The sequence below is a fragment of the Carcharhinus amblyrhynchos genome, chromosome 15 (genome assembly GCF_965287045.1).
Source record: "Carcharhinus amblyrhynchos chromosome 15, sCarAmb.v2.hapA, whole genome shotgun sequence".
Classification (NCBI taxonomy): domain Eukaryota; kingdom Metazoa; phylum Chordata; class Chondrichthyes; order Carcharhiniformes; family Carcharhinidae; genus Carcharhinus; species Carcharhinus amblyrhynchos.
The window spans coordinates 1,953,901-1,978,136 of record NC_137338.1 but is presented as its reverse complement, the minus strand read 5'-3'; the positions used below and the strand labels follow the sequence as shown (position 1 = coordinate 1,978,136).

At 43.9% G+C, this 24,236-nt stretch overlaps 1 protein-coding gene across 2 annotated transcripts in view; it reads right to left on the bottom strand.

Moving 5' to 3' along the window:
- Positions 1 to 24,236, bottom strand: part of gbe1b (glucan (1,4-alpha-), branching enzyme 1b) — a 509,684-nt gene that overhangs the window by 240,675 nt on the left and 244,773 nt on the right. For both annotated transcript variants that reach the window (XM_080203341.1, XM_080203342.1), the window contains exon 5: positions 22,114 to 22,249. In XM_080203341.1, the coding sequence (XP_080059467.1) occupies positions 22,114 to 22,249 (136 nt within the window). The remainder of the gene's footprint in view (positions 1 to 22,113; positions 22,250 to 24,236) is intronic.

The window sequence follows — 24,236 nt, the reverse complement described above, 5'->3', positions numbered from 1 at the left end:
TTCCCCTTGAGATAGGCACATCTACATTAGTGAAAGTTCACCTGTGTAACTGCCCATCTCCATCACTGCCTCAGCCCATCCACAGCTGAAACCTGCAACCATATCTTTGTTACTTTCAAACTTGTCTATTCCAATACTCTGCAGCAGCTCTTTCATTTTTCACCCTTAACTTAAACTGAATTAAATAAACTTGAGTTCATCTAAAGCACTGCTGTTTATACCCCCACGCACCAAACTCTGTTCATCCATCAGCCCTTAGCTTACTCTCGGACAGTAATTCCCAGCTCAGCAACACCACAAATTTCAGATTCGCATCCTTGTATTCAATTCCATAGCCTCACTTCTCCATATCACTGAAATTTTCTTCAGCCGCATGAATCTTCCAAGACCTCTGTGCTCTTCAATATTCTGGCCTTTTGAAGCATCCCTGCTTTGAGCTGCCTGGGCCCAATGCTTTGAAAATCCCTCCGTAAAGATCACCACCTCTCTTTTTCACATCTCTCCTTAATACCCATTTACTTGGCCAAGCTTTCGATCACCTTTACTGATATCTCCTTGTGTGGTTTGGTGTCTGACAAACACTCCTGTTGAGCATGTTCTGAAAGGAAATACACCATTGAGAGGGCAATAACACACTTTTGTTTTTATATAGCACCTTGCACACGCTTGGATATTCAAAATACTTCATAGCCCATGAAAGACAGCTGCCGTTACGTAAGCAGGTATGGTAGCTAATATCAACAAACATTAAAGAAATGAATTTCTTCTGTTCAAGTCTTGACAGTTGAGACTTAAACCTGCTGAACTGCAGCAAGGCCAGTGAGCTAAATTGCAAGATAATATCTGGCATTCCTTATTGTTGTACATTTGTTTTCGAACATCCAACAGTTTACACATGTGAGATTCAAAGCTCCAGCATGACCTGGATGGGCTGGTAGCAGGAGAAACCACAGAAAGACAAATCTCTATTCACATGGGTTGAACAAATTCTTCCAATTTAACTTCACGTGGGAGACTGTATTCAGATCCTCTTGGAGCCCATAAAACTAACACAGACGGGAAGAACAGAAAAAAATTGTAATTTTGCTGCCGGGAGTGGATTTATTGATTAAATAAAAAGCAAAAGAAGAACACTAACTTTACATTTAATGGTCCACTTTATCTTCAACCTTTTGAATGATTACAAATTTAGTTCCTGCCTCTTGGAACTCTCAAGCACTATCTTCCTTTTAAACTCAATCACTTTCTACATTGAAAGATTTTCCCAAGGATACTTGACATGGATTGAATAATCAGAAACACTGCGTGTCAGACTGGAACACAAAAGGCATGCAGTTATTTTGATGGTCAATTCAACATCCATGTTTCTGACGTTCAGCATTAGAAAATGCATTTTTCAAAATTCATTCTTGGAATGTGAGCATCGCTGGCTAAGGCAACGTTTATTGCCCATCCCTAATTTCCTTGAGATGGTTAAGGTATTATAAGGTAATGTTGTAGAACACAATTCTCCTGCTGCTGATGGCCGTAGTAACTCAATGATGCACAGTACAAAAGAAAGTATCCTCAGTGTGTAGACAGGCCTCTGACTTCATAAGAACAGTGCTGTGATCACTCTGACCAACACTGCCATGGACAATTGTCTCTTGCAACAGTTAAGTTGGTGGGGACAATGTCAAGTAGGATTCAATGTCAACAGTTGGCTAGCTTGGTCATAGAATCCCGACAGTGCAGAAGGAGGCCATTTGGCCCACTGAATCTGAATCGACAACAATCCCAACCAGACCCTGCCCCCGTAATCCCATGTATTTACCCTGCTACTCCCCTGACACTAAGGGGCAATTTAGCATGACAATCCACCTAACCCGCAAATCTTCGCTTAACAGTGGTGCTAGCAAGCAACTCTTGATAATGCACACGGAGTGTCCTTGGTACCCCCAATGCTTCTTCCAAGTGGTATTCAACAGGGAACAGTACTGATTCATCACTGAAGGAGTGGTAAAAGCCAAAACCTTAACACTATGATTTTAGCATTTCAGGCACAGACTGCTTGTTATAATGAATAAAAGCATACATGAATTTTTGGATACTGGATTATGACACCACATTGAGCATACATTACAGCATAGTGCTCTACAGGTGGACCCAGGAGACATCAGAATTTGGATCTCCCTACCTCAGCACCTGCTCTATATTTTAACATTAAATCATTGCTCAGTAGCTCGTCTTAAAATGAGACCTTCACGCTGCCCAGACAGAATCCATTTGGCCCTGTGCAAAGAATAATTCAATTAGTTACATTGATCTGCACTTTCCCCAAAGCCTGTGTATTTGTTCCCATTCAAATATTTATCCAGTTCCTTTTCAAATGTTACATTTGAATATGCTTCTATCATCCTGCTAGATTGCACATTCCAGATCATAACAACTCACTGTGTCAAAACATTGCTTTTTCCCCTTACCTGATTGATTTGTCAAAAATCTGAAAGGCGCACCCTGACAGATGGAATTTAATTCACACAAATGCAATTTAATAATTCAGGTTTTGAGCTTTAAAATAAATGGCAGGACAATCAAGGAGCAAGGACGCACAGAGAGATCTAGGAGTACAGGTCCACAGATCCTTAAAAGTGGCAGCACAGGTGGATAAAGTCATGAAAAAAGCATATGGCGTACTTGCCTTCATCGGCTACCGCACTCAGTATAAAAGTTGATAAATTATATTGAAGCTGTACAAAACGTTGGTTAGGCCATATTTGGAATACTGCATCCAACTCTGGTCACCACACTACCAGAAGGACATGGAGGCTTTGGAGGGAGTACAGAAAAGGTTTACCTGGATGTTACCTGGTATGGAGGGTATTATCTATGAAGAGAGATTGGCTAAACTGGTATTGTTCTCCCTGGAAAGATGGGGGCTGAGGAGGTAACCTGATAAAAGTCTATAAAATTATGAGAGGTATAGATAGGATGAACAGTTGGAAGCTTTTTACAAGGGGGCACAAGTTCAAGGTAAGGAGGGGGGGGGGGGGGGGGGGCAAGGGATCAGGAGAGACGTGCATGGTAAGTTTTTTTTTGCAGAGCGTGGTGATGGCCTGGACTGCACTGCCAAGTGAGGTGGTTGAGGCAGACACATTAGTGACATTTAAGACTTATCTGTATAGACAGATGAACAGGTGGGGAATAGAGGGATACAGGAGGGTGGTCTAGATAGGACAACATGATCGGCGCAGGCTCACTGGGCCAAAGGGCCTGTTCCTGTGCTGCACTGTTCTTTGTTCTTATCAACAGCTTTGCTACTGGGAGCAGTTTCACTTTACTTATTTATTCCATCAAATCCCATCATATTCAGAGATTCCCTGCAATGCAGGAGGCCATTCTGCACCAACCACAATCCTACCCAAGTCTCAGTCCCGTAACCCCTCTAACACTAGGGGCAATTTAGCACGGCCAATCAACCTAGCCCACACATCTTTCGAGTGTGGGAAGAAACCGGAGCACCCGGAGGAAATCCATACAGACACGGGGAGAACAGGCAAATTCCACACAGACAGTCAGCAGAGACCAGAATTAAACCCGGATCCCTGGCGCCGTGAAGCAACAGTGCGAACCCCTTGATTTTAAACACTTCCATCAAACCTCCCTTTAACCTTCTCTTCTTGAAGATAAATAACCGTAGCTTCGCCAGTCTTGCCCTACATAATTGATGTACCAGGAGATTAAAGCAATCTTTAAGTTTTTGCCTCTGCATCAAGCAAGTTTAATCCAAGTTACCACTCTGAGCTTCTCCATATTTTGCATTGCGATTGTAAGTACCAACTTCATCAATATTGACATGAAGGTTTCATCTGCTGCTTTCAGATCAGTATTTTCTCCACTCCACATCCAGCCGCAGAGTTCAGACACTCCCCACCTGCACAGAGCCAGTTTTGAGAAGGTGAAGGAGCTGAGGTCTGCCATGGGCAGAGTGGTCGTCACATTGGTTGTTCATCAATACTCAGAAGAGGATGGAAGGAGACAAAGCCATAGAAATGCTTGGCTATTTATTCCAAACAACATAAATAGAAATCAATATGATTTTGTTATTAATAGAAATTACATTCAGCCACATTGTTGGACTGCCAACACAGATTATGTTTAAATACTATATGCCTGGATGTTACAAAGCTCCGAATATTTAATGATGTCACACTAAAGGGAGTAAAGGTGAATCAGCCACTCGTATCATGTAGCTCAGTCGATTAAAACGTTGAGAATATCAGTTCATTTTTCAGGGCCCAAAACATCTTGTATTCTCTTTGCATAATAATCTTTTACATGAGCTTCAGCTGGAGGTCAGCGAGTAGCAGACTTGCCTCTCAGTCAGAAGGTCATGGGTTCAACTCCCACTTGAGGGACTCGAGCGGATAATCCAGGCTGACATGCTCGAAGCATGCTACACTGCACTGCATGGTGGCACAGTGGTTAGCACTGCTGCCTCACAGCGCCAGGGACCCGGGTTCGATTCCCGGCTCGGGTCACTGACTGTGTGGAGTTTGCACATTCTCCCCCGTGTCTGTGTGAGTTTCCTCTGGGTGCTCCGGTTTCCTCCCACAGTCTGAAAGACGTGCTGGTTAGGCGCATTGACCTGAACAAGCGCCGAACTGTGGCGACTAGGGGAATTTCACAGTAACTTCATTGTAGTGTTAATGTAAGCCTTACTTGTGACAAATAAATAAAGTAAATAAACCATCAGAGGTGCTGTCTTTCACTCGAGACATGTGACTGAGGTCCTAGCTGCACCCTCAGACGGATGTGAAAAATCTTCAGGCCATTATCTCAGAGAGGAGCAGGGGAACTCCTGGGCCAAATCTATCTTGTAGAGAACATCACTAAAAACCCTGAGTTTGACTCTTATCACACTACTATTGTTTGACTTTCCTATCACAAATTGTGTTTTCTACATTACAGATGTGACTACACTTTAAAAGAAAAGCCATATTGGATATTAGGTTGTGAAAGACACAATCCTGAATTTGAATTTCTTTCTTTTCCTTTCTAACGATTTCCTTCCTCCTACTACACCGAGATGTGAAAGTCCTCCAGGATCCGGAATAAACTGTCATTACACTCAGTCAGAAAAGTCTCCGCACGATGATTATCATATTGAAGCAAGCCACTAGGCTGGTGGCGAAGGGAGCCTATAACCCAACGTTCAACCCACTGTTCTCACAGCCAAACAACACTCACTGATGTCGATGCGATTTCACATTTACAATGAGCACAAGAGCACCGTCAGAATCAGGGACAACTCAGCTCAACATCAAAAAAATCTTTTCAAGCTATTCTTCACTCAATTTATCTAAAAATATTACAGATTCAAGAATTAGGATAACATGCTTTGTGTTTCCGAGCCTCCCAAACAAATGGAGCTAGCTCATTCCTCACTTTTTCTGCCAAATTCTTTTGTAAGGTAAAGTGGTGCTTGTGTCAAGGGAAGATGCAATAATAGTGTCAGATCACATGACTGAGGGGAAGGGAAGCGAGAAAGAGAGAAAGAGACAGAGAAAAACAGATAGAAAAAAGAGGGAGACAGAGAGAGAGAGACAGAGAAAAACAGACAGAGAAAAGAGGGAGAGAGAGAGATAAAAAGAAACAGTGAGAGAAACTGAAAGGGGGCGACGGAGAGAGGGAGGGAGGCAGAGAGAGAGAGAGAGAGGGAGGGAGGCAGAGAGAGAGAGAGAGAGAGAGGGAGGGAGGCAGAGAGAGAGAGAGAGAGAGAGAGGGAGGGAGGCAGAGAGAGAGAGAGAGAGGGAGGGAGGCAGAGAGAGAGAGAGAGAGGGAGGCAGAGAGAGAGAGAGAGAGGGAGGCAGAGAGAGAGAGAGAGAGAGGGAGGCAGAGAGAGAGAGAGAGGGAGGCAGAGAGAGAGAGAGAGAGGGAGGCAGAGAGAGAGAGAGAGGGGGAGGCAGAGAGAGAGAGAGAGGGAGGCAGAGAGAGAGAGAGAGAGGGAGGCAGAGCGAGAGAGAGAGGGAGGCAGAGCGAGAGAGAGAGGGAGGCAGAGCGAGAGAGAGAGGGAGGCAGAGCGAGAGAGAGAGGGAGGCAGAGCGAGAGAGAGAGGGAGGCAGAGCGAGAGAGAGAGGGAGGCAGAGCGAGAGAGAGAGGGAGGCAGAGCGAGAGAGAGAGGGAGGCAGAGCGAGAGAGAGAGGGAGGCAGAGCGAGAGAGAGGGAGGCAGAGCGAGAGAGAGAGGGAGGCAGAGCGAGAGAGAGAGGGAGGCAGAGCGAGAGAGAGAGGGAGGCAGAAAGAGAGAGAGAGGGAGGCAGAGAGAGAGAGAGGGAGGCAGAGAGAGAGAGAGGGAGGCAGAGAGAGAGAGAGGGAGGCAGAGAGAGAGAGAGAGGGAGGCAGAGAGAGAGAGAGGGAGGCAGAGAGAGAGAGAGAGGGAGGCAGAGAGAGAGAGAGAGGGAGGCAGAGAGAGAGAGAGAGGGAGGCAGAGAGAGAGAGAGAGAGGGAGGCAGAGAGAGAGAGAGAGAGGGAGGCAGAGAGAGAGAGAGAGGGAGGCAGAGAGAGAGAGAGAGAGGGAGGCAGAGAGCGAGAGAGAGAGGGAGGCAGAGCGAGAGAGAGAGGGAGGCAGAGCGAGAGAGAGAGGGAGGCAGAGCGAGAGAGAGAGGGAGGCAGAAAGAGAGAGAGAGGGAGGCAGAGCGAGAGAGAGAGGGAGGCAGAGCGAGAGAGAGAGGGAGGCAGAGCGAGAGAGAGAGGGAGGCAGAGCGAGAGAGAGAGGGAGGCAGAAAGAGAGAGAGAGGGAGGCAGAGAGAGAGAGAGGGAGGCAGAGAGAGAGAGAGGGAGGCAGAGAGAGAGAGAGGGAGGCAGAGAGAGAGAGAGAGGGAGGCAGAGAGAGAGAGAGGGAGGCAGAGAGAGAGAGAGAGGGAGGCAGAGAGAGAGAGAGAGGGAGGCAGAGAGAGAGAGAGAGGGAGGCAGAGAGAGAGAGAGAGAGGGAGGCAGAGAGAGAGAGAGAGAGGGAGGCAGAGAGAGAGAGAGAGAGGGAGGCAGAGAGAGAGAGAGAGAGGGAGGCAGAGAGCGAGAGAGAGAGGGAGGCAGAGCGAGAGAGAGAGGGAGGCAGAGCGAGAGAGAGAGGGAGGCAGAGCGAGAGAGAGAGGGAGGCAGAAAGAGAGAGAGAGGGAGGCAGAGCGAGAGAGAGAGGGAGGCAGAGCGAGAGAGAGAGGGAGGCAGAGCGAGAGAGAGAGAGGGAGGCAGAGAGAGAGAGAGAGGGAGGCAGAGAGAGAGAGAGAGGGAGGCAGAGAGAGAGAGAGAGGGAGGCAGAGAGAGAGAGAGAGGGAGGCAGAGAGAGAGAGAGAGGGAGGCAGAGAGAGAGAGAGAGGGAGGCAGAGAGAGAGAGAGAGAGCGAGGCAGAGAGAGAGAGGGAGAGAGAGGGAGGCAGAGAGAGAGAGAGAGGGGGAGGCAGAGAGAGAGAGGGGGAGGCACAGAGAGAGAAAGAGAGAGAGGGAGGCAGAGAGAGAGAGAGAGAGGAAGGCAGAGAGAGAGAGAGAGAGAGAGAGAGGAAGGCAGAGAGAGAGAGTGGGAGGCAGAGAAACAGAAACAGACAGAAAGAAAGAAAGAAATAGAGAGAGAGAGATTGAAGACTGCAGGAGCTCATACCCCATATGGAGATCCAAATGTGAAATACTAACTGTAAATAAATAGTTATTGTTAAAAAGTGGATGGACTTAAGTTTGTGTTGCCTCCAGAATTGAAGCTCGACCTCCAGGTCATTCTGTATGTGACCCTGGAGAAATATCATAGATGCGTTGAAAAGATAAATTTTTTGCATTTTCTTTGTCCATTTCTCTTTAGCAGATATCGACATATTGAAAATGGGGGAAAATCTGTTTGGCTGATCAAACATCATCCAACTGAGTAATGAACCTTTCTCTTTCACAGCTGCAAAGGCAATGTGTTGCAATGATGGATGTGTTGGCCAACTAGTGGCTGGAGGGTGGGCACCAAGTCAGTAAACCTGTACAGTGCAGAAGGAGTCCATTCAGCCCATCAAGTCTGCACAAAAACATGCAATTAAAACCCCAGGAATACATTTAATTGCAGTTGGCAACCTTAACACAAACAGCATACTTTTAGGAGACTAGACAATTCCCAAACCCCATTTAAGACCCTTCCACACGACAAAACAGTCTGCTACTTTCATTGGTAGAAACCAAGCTACAAACCAATTCCCCTGATAATGATCCACTGCCTCTGGGTTGTCTGATTACTTGTTCAAAATCCACGCCAAGATAAGCCACAATTTTCTCCAGTTTAAAGGAGAAGGCTGTTTAACCTCCTGAGCCTGTTCCATCACCATCCAATGAGCTGACACTCAGCAAAAACCCACATCTGCCCCATAATCCCTTAATATCAATGACTAACAAAAATCGATCAAACTCAGGACTAAAATTAAAAATTGATCCAACATAAATTGCCGCTTGTGGCAGAGCGTTCAAAACTTCTCCCATCCTTTACATGTAGGAATTATGTGTAATTTCACTCATGAAAGATTTAGCTCCAGTCTTTGATTATGTTCCCTGTTCCTCGATTCCCCAACCAGCAGAAATAGTTTTATCCAGGCTACCCTACCTGTTCCCTTCAAATCTCAAAAGTCCAGATCAAATCAGTTAATTTTCCAAATTTAGGGTAATACAACCCCAGCTTATGTAATCTCTCCGTAGTTCAGCCTTAGAGCCTTAGTATCATTCTGGTTGCTTTATTATTGGCCTATATATTAACATACAGTGAAAAGTATTGTTTCTTGTGCACTACACAGACAAAACATACCGTTCATAGAGGAGAGAATGCAGAATGGAGTGTTACAGTCATAGCTAGGGTGCAGGGAAAGAGCAATTTAATGCAAGATAGGTTCATTAAAAAGTCTGATGGCAGCAGGGAAGAAGCTGTTCTTGAGTCAGTTGGTAAGTGACATCAAACTTCAGTCTTTTTTCCTGAAGGAAGAAGGTGGAAGAGAGAATGTCCGGGTCCTTGATTATGCTGGTGTATTTCCAAGACAGTGGGGAAGTGTAGACAGAGTCAATGGATGGGAAGCTGGTTTGTGTGACCCCTTGGAGTTTTTTGCAGTCTTGGTCAGACCAGGAGCCATACCAAGCTATGATACAACCCGGAAGCAACCTATGGACAACAGGGAGTCAGTGGGTGTGGTGTATCTGGATTTGCAGAAGGCATTTGACAAGGTGGCAGCACAATGGTGTTCCAGATAATATATTAGCATGAATGGAGGATTGGTTAACTGCAGAGGGATACAGATCGTCTAAGTGAGTGGGCAAAGGTCTGGCAGATGGAGTACAGTGTTGGTAAATGTGAGGTCATCCATTTTCGTTGGAATAACAGCAAAATGGGCTGTTATTTAAATGGTAAAAAATTGCAGCATCCAGAGGGACCTGGATGTCCTTGTGCAGGAATCTCAAGGAGCTGGTTTGCTGGTGCAGCGGGTAATTAAGGTGGCAAATGGAATTTTGTCCTTCATTGCCAGAGGGATAGTTTAAAAACAGTGAGATTATGTTGCAGCTGTATAAGGTGCTGGTGAGGCCACACCTGGAGTACTGTGTACAGTTTTGATCTCCTAACTTGAGAAAGGATATACTGGCAGTGGAGGGGGTGCAGAGGAGATTCACTTGGTTGATTCCCAAGTTGAGGCGCTTGGCTTATGAGGAGAGCCTGAAGACTGGGGCTATACTCATTGGAATTCAGAAGAATGAGGGGAGATCTTATAGAAACATATAAGATTATGATGGAAATAGGTAAGATTGAAGCAGGCAAGTTGTTTCCATTGGCAGGTGAAACTAGAACTAGGGCGAATAGCCTCAAAATAAGGGGGAGCAGATTCCAGACTGAGTTGAAGAGAAACTTCTTCACCCAAAGGGTTATGAATCCGTAGAATTCCCTGCCTAGTGAAGCAGTTGGGGCCACCTCAAACCAGCATCCCATCCATTGAGTCTGTCTACATTTCCCTTGCCTCGGAAATGCAGCCAGCATAATTAAGGACCCCACGCACCCTGGACATTCTCTCTTCCACCTTCGTCTGTCGGGAAAAAGTCTGAGGTCACGTAGCAGCCGACTCAAGAACAGCTTCCTTCCTGCTGTCATCAGGCTTTTGAATGGACCTACCTTGTATTAAGTTGATCTTTCTCTACACCCTAGCTATGACTGTAACACTACATTCTGCACCCTCTCCTTTCCTTTCTCATGTACAATATGCTTTGTCTGTACAGCGCGCAAGAAACAATATTTTTCACTATTTACCAATACATATGACAATAATAAATCAAATCAAATCAATTCCATTGATTCACCACTCTCCTCACCTCAGTTCTAAAAGATTTACCCCGTATCAAACTATAGCATGAGTTTTTGTTTTCTGCAATAACCATTGATATGGCATTTATCAAATGCATTGTGGAAATCAAAGTACAATGTATCCATCTGTTCCCTTTATCCACAACATGTTACTTCCTCACACAGCTCCCGTAAGTTGGTTAAAAATCATGTTGATTCTGCCTGATTATCTTGAACTTACAAAGAACAAAGAACGAAGCAAAGTACAGCACAGGAACAGGCCCTTCGGCCCTCCAAAGCCATGTCCAAGTCCCCACCATAATTCATTAATGATACCTCAAACGCTTACCCAATCACAGATGTGGAAGTAATTGGTCTAGTGTTTTCCACTTACTGTCTTCCTCCCCTTTTGAGTAAAGGAATTACATTTGCTATGTTCTAAGCCAGTAAGACCTTCCTCGAATCTAGAGTGTTTCAAGAAACTTAAACTAATGTCTCAACTGTCTCACTAGCCACTTCTTTTAAGATCCTAGGGTGAAGTTTGTATCTATTATTTACCATGCACAAAGATGTGATGAAAGTCATGGTGAAAGGGGAGGTAATTTAAAATTAAGAGGAGGCATTAGATAGGCCACCTGCACTTAAAGTTGCTAAGGCACCAGGATCGAATGAGATACATCCAAGGAGACTGAGGGAAGTGAGAGTGGAAATTGTAGAGGCCTAAGACACAGGAATGATAGCAGAGGACTGGAGTATCGCAATGTTACACGTTGTTCAAGAAAGGTGTAAAGATAAGTCCACCAAGTACTTGCAGTCATTTCAACTTTGATAGTGGGAAGGCTTCTACAAACAATAATTTGGGACAAAATTGTCACTTGGGGAAATATTGGTTGATTAAGGAAAGCAAGCACGGATTTGTTAAAAGAATGTCATGATTAAATAACTTGGAGTTTTTTTATGCGGTACCAGAGAGGCCTGCAGTGAGTAATGCAATTTATGTGGTGTACATGGACTTCCAGAAGACATTTGATAGAGTAATGCACAACAGACTTGTGAGCAAAGATACAGCACATGGAATAAAAAGGACAATAGCAGCATGGTTATGAAAGTGACTGAGTGGCAGTAAAGAGAGAGAGGTGGAGGCATGTTTATAGGGAACTATGACTCTCATTCCATGGAAACATAAAACAAAAGCTCCTTGTAATTGTCTTTTTTGAACATAATCTGTGCTGATCAACTGAGTTGTGAACTCCAGTTAGATCCCTGCTGAAGGATATCTGCTGCTTTCCAGCTTTCTGTACTTTGGTGCCTTCTGTAAAATTAATCTCTAGGCACTGAGACAAGAATTCTTGGTCATTAATGCATTCCTAAAACAGAAAGAGTTTGTAGCATGGACACTCTTCTCAATGGCTCATTGAATAACTCCCATCTCTACTCCTCACTGTGGCTAACCGCTATGTCCTGGATGGTGTCGAGCTTCTTGAATGATGTCTGAGCTCCACTCATTCAGGCAATTCGACTGTATTCCAACACACTTCTGACTTGTGCCTTTAAGATGGTTTATAGGCTTTGGGGACTCAGGAGTCAGCAAAATTCCGAGCCTCTGACTTTCTCTTATAGTCACAGTATTTATATGATTGGTCCGCCTCAGTTGCCAGTCAATGTTAACTCCTGGGATATTGATAGTGGCAGTTTGGTGATGGTAATGCCATTGAACGTCAAGAGGAGGTGGTTAGATTCTCTCTTGTTGGAAATGGTCATTACTTGGCAACTATTACCTTCCATTTATCAGCCTCAGCCTGAAAATTGTCTCGGTCTTGCTGCATTTGCACATGGACTCCTTCGGTATCTGAGTTACCATGAATGATGTCAACATTGTGCAATCATCAGCGAACATCCTCACTTCCAATCTCTTTAGGTAGAGAAAAGGTCATTGAGGAAGCAGCTGAAGATGTTTGGGCTGAGGACACTAACTCCTGCAGGGGTGAGATGACTGACTTGCAACAATCACAACCATTTTACTTTGTGCCACGTATAACTCCAGCAATTCAGGGAGGATCATCACTTTACTCCCATTGACTCTAAAATCTCTACAGTGCAGGAGGCCATTCGGCCCATTCAGCTGCACCGACCACAATCCCACCCAGGCCCCATTCCCATAACCCCATGCATTTGCCATATTAATATCCTGACACTCGGGTCAATTTAGCATGGCCAATCAACGTAACCCGCACATCTTTGAACTGTGGGAGGAAACCGGAGCACCCGGAGGAAACCCACGCAGACAGGGGGAGAATGTGCAAACTCCACACAGACAGTGATCCAAGGCCGGAATTGAACCCAGGTCCCTGGCACTGTGAGGCAGCAGTGCTAACCACTGTGCCACATTGCTAGCATTCCTTGATGCCACACTCAGTCAAATGCTGCCCTAATGTCAAGAGCTGTCACTCAAATCTCTGGAGTTCAGCCCTTTTGTCCATGCTTGGACCATAGCTGTAGTGAGGTCAGGACCTGAGTGACCCCTGTGGAACCCAAACTGAATGCCAGTGAGCAGGCTATTGCTGAGTTTGTGCTGCTTGATTGCACTGTTGATGACCTCTTCCATCACTTTGTACTGTTTCTTGTTGTACAGGACATGCCTCGGCAATTTTCCACATTGCAGGGTTAAGGCCAGAGTTGTATCCATATTAGAAAAACTTGACTAGGGACACACTCGTTCTGGAACACAAGTCTTCAGACCCATAGCCAGAATATTGTCAGGGCCTACAGTTTTTGCAGTATCCTCTCTTCAGCTGGTGAGGACTGGCATCTGTGATGCTGGGAACCTCAGGAGAAGGCTGAGATGAATGACCCATCTGGCACTTCTGTCTGAGGTTGTTTGCAGCGTTTCAGTATTGCTGAGCATCCCCCATCAATGAGGATGGGAATATTTCTGTAGCTTCCTTCTCCTATTAGTTTAGTTACCCATCACCTTTCACATCTGGTTCAACAGAGCTGTAGAGCTTAGATTAGATCCATCGGATCGCTTAGCCCTGTCTGTCACGTGCTGTTTCCATTGTTTGGAATGCAAGTCGTCCTGTGTTTTAGGTTCACCAGGCTGTCAGCGAATTCATAGGTATGCCCCATCCTGCAATCATTTTCATTGAACCAAGACTGATACTCTGGCTTGACAGTTATGGTTCATTTCCTAAGCATGGTAAGAAGTCCCACAACACCAGGTTAAAGTCCAACAGGTTTATTTGGAATCACGAACTTTCGGAGCATTGCATTCATCAGGTGATGAAGGAGCAGTGCTCTGAAAGCTTGTGATTCCAAATAAATCAGCTGGACTTTAACCTGGCATTGTGAGACTTCTTACTGTGCCTACCCCAGTCCAACACCGGCATCTCCACATCATCATTCCCTAAGGAAGAGGGACAACAAGATGGGTGATGAGACAAACAGAAGCAGGCAGGAACAAGTTGGTACAAGAATAACAAAACGTAGGTATTTCTGGAGTGGAGAGATGTTGTAAGAGTGAATGATTCAGATTCTTGGGACAATGGGACTAGTTCTAGGACAAGATTGACCTGAACACAATTGATGAGCATAAATGCATGGTCGAGGTCTACCTTGAAGATTCTGGTAGCATCCACTATTTGTATAATGACAGAACATAAAAGAACATTCACCAAATGCAATTAAAGCAACAATTTTTCCATGATCCAACAGCTCTATGAATCTGAAATAAATAAAATTCATTTAGTTTTTATCAAAACAGACTTTATTACCACTTTAGAACCGCAGTAATTGCTCTGCAAACTACTGTATTTTTTATTTCAAGCCAACAAATCTATTCATTTAGAAACCTTTTATGCAGTTGCCAAGCAATCCATCAGCATGATATGATCTCTGGGAAGGTATGAAGAGGAGTGCATCGCTCTGAATAATGAGGATCTTCATTATGCTGAACCATATGCTTATATGCTGACTTCAAATAAAAAGCTGCAATTGTCCAGATGCACAACAATTAAATTGCAAGGATATCACCACAATTCCAAACAAGCGGAAATTAAAGGATGTAAACAGTGCTAAACTCCTCAGCCAGTTTGGATTTTACTTATGAAGCTTACATGAGTTATGGTTCTTCTCAATTGTATCATTACATCCAGTCCAGCTTTTTTTTAACATGTTTATCTTGGAATTGGCATACTTTTGTATAATTATGACACGCAACATCCACAATCACAGAATATGAAAATAGAGAAAGCTGGTGAGGAGGTGGAAACTTCTGAGCATTGGGGTTCAAAATACTCTAATAAACAGAGTACAAGATTTGTACAACATAACAGAGGCCGTCCTACCAACAAAATAAAAGCTAAATAACTTGTTTTGGAGGTGTTAGTTTCCAGGATTAACACGTCAATTTCAATCTGTAACAAATCAAAACTTCTTAATCAGCCCCAACAAGGTGCATTAGAAATGTGGGAAGTAAAACATTAGTGCCAGCTGGCAATTAGCTGCAGGAAAAAAGTTCATTACAAAGAGATTTCACTTAATTGGGAAAGTCTGAAGAGGGATTAGTGATGGCCATGGAGTCAGGGGCAGGGACCCCTCTTCATGCAAAGCCTTTTTTGAAAAAAAAAATCTTCATGGGATATGAGCATCAAGGTCACCATTTATCATTATGTTATTTATTAGGGCAACACAGTAGTGAGCACTGCTGCCTCACAGTGGCAGGTACCTGGCTTGGGTCACTGTCTGTGAGGAGTCTGCACATTCTCCCCATGTTTGTGTGGGTTTCCTCCGGGTCCTGTTCCTCTCAGTCCAAAGATTTGCAGGTTCGGTGGATTGGCTGTGTAAATTGGCCTTTAAATGTCAGGCAGACTAGCAGGGTAAATACGTGGGGTTATAGGGCTAGGGCCTGGGTGGGGTTGTGGTCGGTGCAGACTGGATGAGCCAAATGGCCTCTTTCAGCATTGTAGGGATTCTGTGATTTATTCGTGTCACAACTAGGTTTACATTAACGCTGCAATGAAGTTACTGTGAAAATCCCCTAGAGATGACAGTGAGCCATCTTCTTGAACCACGGCAGTCCATCTAGGTAGATGCACAGTGATGCTTGGAAGGGAGTTCAGCTCTCACTCCAGTAAGCCGAGGGTCCACTCCATTTAGCACCAATACATCTTCCCTCACCCAAGGTGTCCAGAACTGCATCCTAGTACTCTGTGTGGCTGCTTATATATTTTTAGCTGAAGCACAGCTATTCCCTACTCCTGCATTCCCACTCCAGCCTGTATCCCTGTCCTCGGGACATCTGAAACGCCACAGCATACAAGGCCACCATCCAAGTGCTGGAAAATAGCAGTAGGCGCTTGATGGCTGGTTCAGACATATTGGGCCGAAGAGCCTGTTCCCGTGCTGTAAAACCCAGTGACGCCAATTCGATTAGTCATTTGGATCACTGTCTGTGCCTCGTCATGACATTTCAATGAGATACCTGGACCCCCAGTCTCTTTGGACCTCCACTCTTCAATAACACAAAAGTATCCAGTCCTCTCCTTTTCGGATCCAAAGTTTTTTTTTAAGTTTCCCATATTATTTTGCAACTACTGTACGTAAAGGTGTAGTGCCACAACAGACCTTCTCAAGCAAGGTCTTCTCATGAGCACTGAAGGTACCTCCAAAATGATGCTTTCAGAAAAAGATGCATGAACACAAGTGTCAGAGTCCATTTGCCATGTCAGATTTAAGAAAGCCCGGTCAGTACTGTGTCTCGAGCAGTCGTTCACCTGGATCTCTGCTTCATCTTCCACCTTCTCCACTTCAGCCCACGTCTACGCTGCTTCAGCCACTTTACTCTCATTTCGACAAGGATCTCCAAACTCCAAAACCAATGTTGGTGACATCACATTTCCCCTACTCTGAAATGCATCTGCCATTGATTTAAACTATCAATATATCTGATTTATACTTCCATCAACAATGCTTACAGCACTGCCTATCTTTGATTGGTAGCAAATTCAGATTTCTTGCTTTCTACTTCATTATCTAAATTGTTAATAAATAGAGCAAATAGTTGAGGCACCAACACGGGGCTGTCTGGAACATCACTAATCACATGCTGTCAATTCAACCTGCCCATTCTCCCTAATCTGCCTCCTACCACTCTGCCAATTACCTAAGCAAGTCCATTATTTGCCCTCAATTCTGTGACCTTCAACTTCAGTTAATAGGATCGGAAAAGTAACTTTATCAAAAGCCTGCTGCAAACCCACATAAATAAATTTCACAGACATTCCCCTGCCCACCTATTTTAGTCATTTCTCCAAAAAAATTCCTTCAGATTCATTAGGTATGACCTACCCTTTACAAGTCCATGTTAGCTCTCTCTGATCAGCTGAAAACTGAAGGTGTTGCGTTACCCTACCTTAATTGTAGATTCTAGCAATTTCATGACAGATATTAGGCCAATTATTCTAGGAGTGTTTGATGGGGGCAGTGTAGAGAGGGCTTCACTCTGTATCTAACCCCATACTGTACCTGTCCTGTGGGTGTTTGATGGGGCAGTACAAAGGGAACTTTACTCTGTATCAAACCCCTGCTGTACTGGGCCTGGCAATGATGTGGAGACACCGGAGTTGGATAGGTCATTCATGAGGTGTTCCGGAACAACAGGTTTATTTGATATCATAAGTTTTCAGAGTACTGTTCCTTTGTCAGGTGAGCACCCCCCCCAAAAAAAAACAAGTATATCAGCGTGGGGCACACCAGCCCACAGAAATAAAACTGCCAGCAACCGAACTATCTGACAGCTCCCTCAGTTTCAGCAATGCCAGGATCGTAGGAGAGTGAAACCCAAGGCCTTGGGTCCCTGCAGCAACTAACACAAGGGTCTTTGACCGGAAGAGTTAAGGGACTTTGGGGGGTGGGGGGGTATTCAGGGGGAGGCAATAGGCAGGGGGGACAGGCGTCGGCAGGGGGGCAGCGCGGGAGGGGGGGGAGGTGGGTTCAAGGGAATGGGGCTGTTCAGTCTAAGGAGGAAGTCGCCCTGCAATTGACAAAGAGCACTCCAAGGAGAATCTCTTCCATCTTTCCACCCTTTAATCAATTCATGTTAAAAGGCAGGCTTCTCGTTCCATCGTTGCCATTTATACTAAAAGTATTACCATATGGGCAGTATGTTATCACTGTCAACAGACGTGACAACAAGCCCAACTGACTCTTAATTATTGATATAAATATGGTTGGCGTGCTGTTGACTTCAGCCTGGTATTATATGTGGGTGAGCTCCAGGGTGGGCAGGAAGGTGGTGCGGTGCATGCCCACCTATTTTACACATCCCCCATGGAAAAATTCGGCCCTGCGTTTGCGAAATGAAATGTACATCCTTCATCATAGCAAACACAAAATGCTAAATCAGCTAATAAAAATGCTAAGTCAGACAGCAACTGTGCAGAGAGGAACAGTGTTCACATTTTAGGTTCATGACTGCTCATCAAACAAAAGGTCATCAACCTCAAACATTAACTCTTGTTTCTCTCTCCACAGATGCTGCTGGATGATTGGCTGAATATCTCCCACATTTTTCTGGCTTCACTTCAGAATTACAACATCCACACTATTTGGATTTTGCAATATATAAAAAAAATCCAAATTCTATCATCTATTCCCATTACCAATAAAAAATAGGTCTCCACAACTTGCTGTCAGATTGTGTCACTCAACTAATTGGGAGAAGGGGGAAAACTCAGCAAAGAATAAAAATGAATAACTAACTTCATACCACACAATTTTTTACAGAGAAGGCAATTTTTTCCCGCTCCCCAGAGGACAATTCTGCATTGACTTCGTACAATCTGAAGAGCAGGTATCCTCCTAATAGGGTAATGTGAACACGAGCCCAGTATTATATCAGATGCACGGATTATGCCTTGCCTAGGAGCTTTCAAACACATGCATTGTGGTATGAGATAAGCAATCTAACTTATTCCTTTCAACGTACCACATACAATCAGCAGTCAGGAATTCATGGAGTTATTTAGAATCCCAGTGGAAATACTCTAAAAGTGAAGCTGCCAGAAAGAGGAAAAACTCAAAATCCTGCTGATACCAAAGAAAATTAATTCCAGTCAAAGGCTTCTCTTCAACATTGCCTTTAATATGTTAAAATACAGAAAGATGTTCACTCACAGAGAAGGTGAGTAACTGCAGGGATCACTGAAAATAAAATATCGTGTCCAATGGCATATCGTTGGAAACTGATCACAGTGCCACTCATCAACAACACTTGCATTTATATAGAATTTTACATATATTAAAATGTTCAAAGGCGCTTCATGGAAGTGTTAAGAAACAAAATTTGATACTCAGCCACAAAGAAATATTCAAGAAATGATGGCCAAGAGATTGCTTAAAGCAGTAGATTTTAAAGAGCATCTTAAAAGGGAGAAAGAAATGAAGTATTTCAAGAAGGGTTCCAATGCCTAACAGCTACCAACAGCAGAGAAATAGGCATTGAGGATGCACAATAGGGCAGAATTCAGGAATGTCTCAGAGGGGTGTGTGTGCCTGGATGAAGGTTTCAGATATATATATGTATATTTATGTAGAGATGAAACCATGGAAGGAAAGATAAAAACAAGGATGAGAATTTTAAAATGGAGGTATTGGTAGTTTACAAGGTGATAGGAGCTGCTCAACATAGTCAAGAAATCTCTCCCTCAGCTGCACTCCACCTGTTCTGACATTTGCTAAACTGATAGGCACCACAGGTTACCTACTGAGTCTGCTTTTTGACCATAGTTGGGCAATTGTTCTGGGAGGGTAACAAGCAAAAGGTGGACTTGGACTGATTGGTCAATCAGACATACAGCATAGTACTGAACATTCAAATCAAGTGTGGTTAATTTACCCATGACCCTGCCTACATGCAGAGATGGACACAACACCAACAGATAAATTACGAGCCTCCACCTTCTCACCAACTGAGCCCGTTACCCACCTTTCCTCTTCCATGCTGGCAGACATTCCTGACTGCTTTAATTTTCTTAAGGCTATACCACTTGAGTCATTTATTTTTAAAATTGCCCCCCTAAGGCAGAAATAGAACACTCAAAAAACCCATGGTTCACACATCAGCACCGACGCACTCTTTTACAGTACGACCAAGCTTTTTCTTAATTTAGTCATGGGATGTGAAAGTTAGCATTTATAGTCCATCCCTAATTGCCCTTAAGAAAGTGGTGGTGATCAGCCATCTGAAACTGTTACATTCCAAATAGGGCAGGTACACCTACAGTGCTGTTAAGATGGGAGCTCCAGGAGTTCACTCAACGACAAGGAAGCAACTACAATATAGTTCCATGCTAGGATAGTACGTGGCTTGGAGAGGAACTTGCAGGTGGTGGTGTTCCCATGGTTTTACTGTCCTTGTTCTTCTAGGTGGTGGAGTTCATAGATTTGGAAAAAGCTGAAGGAGCCTTGGCAAAATTCTACAGCAAATTTTGTAGATGTGGGATACTGTTGTCACGATGAATAAGGACAGGAGGGAGTGAATATTTACACAAACAAAAAAGATAAGCGCAGGAGGCAGCCATTCGGCCCTTCAAGCATGCTCCACCATTCATTAAGATTATGGCTGATCATCCAATCCAATAGTCTAATCCTGCTTTCTCCCCATAACCTTTGATCCCATTCGCCCCACGCTATACGCAGTCGCCTCTTGAATACATTTAATGTTTCGGCATCATCTCCTTCCTGTGGTAATGAATTCCACAGGCTCACCATTCTTTGGGTGAAGAAATGTCCCTTCATTTCTATCCTAAATGGTCTACCCTGAATCCGCTGTCTGCGAGGATTGAGGTGGTGGTGGGTGGGATGCCAATCAAGCATACACGTTTGTAAAGCATTGATTCATACACCAGAGAAGCAAGCGATCGGACTTTTATGATGGTTCTCTGAAAGTGATATCCAGTTAGGTCCACTCCTCATAATTCAGTTTTGTGTTTTATCCCTTCACGTATTTATCTAATTCCTTTCTGAAAGTTGCTTTTGAATTTGTTTCCAGTAGATTCCAGATGCTAGAATTTAATTGGATGAAAATAACGCCCTGCTCTCCAGCCAAGCTTTCCAGCTCATTACCTCAAATCTGTATCCTCTGCTTACTAACCCTTCCCAGCTCCAGCAAAATCCTTTCATAATTTTAAACACCGCTAGTAAATCTCCCCTTAATCTTTTCTTGGCACTGAAAACAATCCCAGCTTCTCCACTTTCTCCAAACAACTGAAGTTGCTCGTCCCAGCCCTCAATAGAAAAAGAGATTTTAACTAATTACAGCATTGCCCTCTGTACTCAGATTCCCAACCTGACACTAAAATTGTCAAACCCCAGAGTCTGAAGCTCCACCTCACTAAAGTACTGACTTGTATCTTAAAATAATATGATCATGACACAAAATTGCAGAATTTGGTGGCCTCGCTCCAAGATAGCATCACAGTCCTGTGTGGGAAATTGATACACTTCACTGCTCCATCAGAATGTGCCTTTTGAGGTTCAGGATGCATTGGGAGCAGAATATAAGGAGCTTTATGCCAAACCTCAACTGAACAATGTAAAGAACCTTTTCCCTACACCTGTCCACAACTGAATTAACCTGTCTGCTCTTTCTGCAGATGCCCACCTAACTGCTTCACGGCACAAGGGTGGCACAGTGGTTAGCACTGCTGTATCACAGCACCAGGGACCCAAGTTCGATTCCGGCCTTGGGTCTGTATGGAGATTGCACATTCTCCCCATGTCTGCATGGGTTTCCTCCAGGTGCTCCAGTTTCCTCCCACCCTCCAAAGATGTGCAGGTTAAGTGGGTTAAGCATGATCATTGTATGGAGTTGTGGGATAGGGTGGGGTAGTGGGCCTAGGTCAAGTGCTCTTTCTGAGGCAGACATGATGGGCCAAATGGCCCCCTTCTGGTATTGTAGGGATTCAATGATGAATATTTCTAGTTTCTTTCTGTTCCATTTTCTCTCTGCAATTGGCTATCCATCCCTACCCAGTACATAGAAAGTTCTGGAAAAAAATTCTACAATTTTCAGCAAAGCAAATCCATTGAGACATTTCACTTTTGAACTCTCAGTTCACAATCTCCAATACTGAGGGTTATCTGAAACTCCTGTCTGAGTCTGTTGCAGATGAACAAACAGATTTTGCTGTGATTAGTCAGAAGCTCCATTATAGATCTACATGTTACCAGCAGGATGGTTCTTAGCCATTCCTACAGCTTTCTAAAGTTCATCAAGGTGCCTGACATTACCTAATAAAAGCAAATTACTGCGGATGTTGGAATCTGAAAAGGAAAAAGAAAATGCTGGAAAATCTCAGCAGGTCTGGCAGCCTCCATAAGGAGAGAAAAGAGCTGACATCGAGTCCAGAACCTTCCCAGCTCTACCTCTGACAGTGCTTTGACAAAATGTCATCTGGATTCAAAACATCAGCTCTTTTCTCTCCTTACAGATGCTGCCAGACCTGCTGAGATTTTCCAGCATTTTCTCTTCTGGTTACCTGACATTACCTGCATGGATGGCTGAATGACAATTGGCCACTGGGGCACATGTTTAATTCTGTACTTATTAAACCCAAGCCTATATTTCTAACTACACGCGGTGATGGCAACAGCTTAAGAGGATTTAACTTATCTGCAGCCTTCAAAAACTCATGGATACCCCACCTTCTCCTCTAGTTTCCTTTGATCCCATCCCTTTTAAAGTTTTATCTAACCTTTGAATCCAGTAAAAGATTATGGCACAACAATCAGCGATAGCTTACCAAGGTTCTTAATTCTGAGCAGAATATTTTGTGTGAAGTTCTTGTAAGAAGCAATCTTTCCCTCGGGTGATGCAATTCCAACATGCGCTTCGTAGATTCTTACACTCTTTGGTCTCGGGGGGAGAGGGTGCTTACGCTGCAAACAAACAAAATCAGTTTCTTTTTCAGTTACAGCTCTGATACTCAAGCTTTGTAAATCACCCAAGCAGAAAGGAGTTTAACTGCTTGCCCTGCCTCCACAAGCACATTATACTGAAAACACAACATTGTATGCCATGGTGTGTGAAGTGATGCATTTTGGAAAGATGAGGAGAGGAAGCACAAATTAAATTATACAATTTTAAAGGAGGCAGAAAAGCAGAGACACCTAGGGGATTCATCTGCACAAATCACCACAGTGGGATGTGAACACGAGTCCTCAGAGCATTAGCCCTGGGGGTCTCTGGATTTCTAGGCCAGTGATGTTACCACAATGTCAGCATCTCCTCCAACTGGGAGGAAATCATCGTATTCTCAGACTGTGTTTCTAATTTAGGAGAAGGTCATGTGATCTGTTCTGTAGTCTGCCTAACAACAGGCCTGGATGCTGTCGCTGTTAGTGATCTAAGGAGGGAGAGGTTGGTTTGCTGCAGAGAAGGCGCATGGTAGCAACACCTTCGTTTACACAGACTGTTATTCTCCAAAGTCTGAGGAAGGCATTGAGAATATGGGTTCCAACAATTATAAATTAAACTCTTGATTTACTACCAAGATGAAAGAGTTGAGTTTGAGAATAGCTAATCAGCTATTTTACCTGGATACAAGGCCTATGTGGTTCACACTTCCATGGAGATGGGTTTTGAGGGGAGAAAGGTTTTTAAGATATCCCTGAAATCCCTGATACTGTATCTACCAGAATCCAGGACAGAGAACAAACAACTAGGGGTTGGTGATTCACCATGCAGGAACAGCAGAGAGGGATTGTACTCAGATTGAAAAGGTCAGATTTGAAATAAGCCTGGAAGATTCACCTAGCTTGTGCGAGAGAAACAATTGCCAAGAAAAGCCCCCATGGTGAAAGACAGCTCTGACATTAAGATCTTACAGCTGGGAAAATAAAGGCACTGAAGTAAACCATTGGGACCGGGTATCACTTTGGAGTAGGTTTGTTTAAGTACGTTTTTTGCTTGTGGCAACAGTAAAAGGGAAAGTTCTGCTTGGCAATTCAAAGCATAAACAGCATACAAAAGTTTTAGTGTTTTTAATTTGTTACAGTCAAAGTCTTAAAACATGAAATCTTGTCATGTTACCATTTCACGGGGAGTTAGAATTTATTTTTTAGTTGTTGATCTCTACAGGAATTATAACAGCTATTTAAAAAAGGCATATGGGATCTTTGAATTTATTAATGGAGGAATATGGTAGAAAAGTTATAGTAAAGCTTTATAAATCACTAGGTAATGATCAGCGATAGTATTAAGTTCTTGAGGAAGGATCTCAAGGCCATGAGAGACTTACTAGAATGAGACCAAATACAAGGGACTTTGGTTAATCCTTGAAAACGTACAGCACAGATGGAAGCCATTCATCCCATCAAGTCTGAACCAGCCAAAAATTCCCCGTACACTCTTATTTAACCTTCCAGCTCTTGGTGCTTAACCCTGTAGGTTAAAGCAGCTCAAGCACATTTGCAAGTACTTTTTAATTGGGCTGTGGGTTTTTACCTCTGCCAACCTTTCAGGTAGTTCCCTCCAGGCCCACATCAACCACTGGCTCAGAAAACTTCTCTTCAACTCCTCTCTAATCTTTCGGCAAATAAGTGAAGCTTAATCATGGTATGATACATTGCCCACGGCAATCCTTTTACCCATCAGAGTTGACCTTCCAGGTTTGAATTTAAACAAAAGCTTTAGGAAGGATCCATGCTTGACAATTAAAAGTTTCCTCACGCATTCTCCATGGCAAGTGCCTCTACCTATCATATTCCACTTGCTAACCAACTGCCTCTTCTCATGCACTTAAATTGTTGTTCCCTGAGAGCTTTGGTATTCCTGCAAGCCGACCCTGAATGCAAGACAAAAGGCCCCAACAGCATGTCTTTTTTCAGCAATAATTAGACACCAAATGTTACTGTGCTGCTTTAT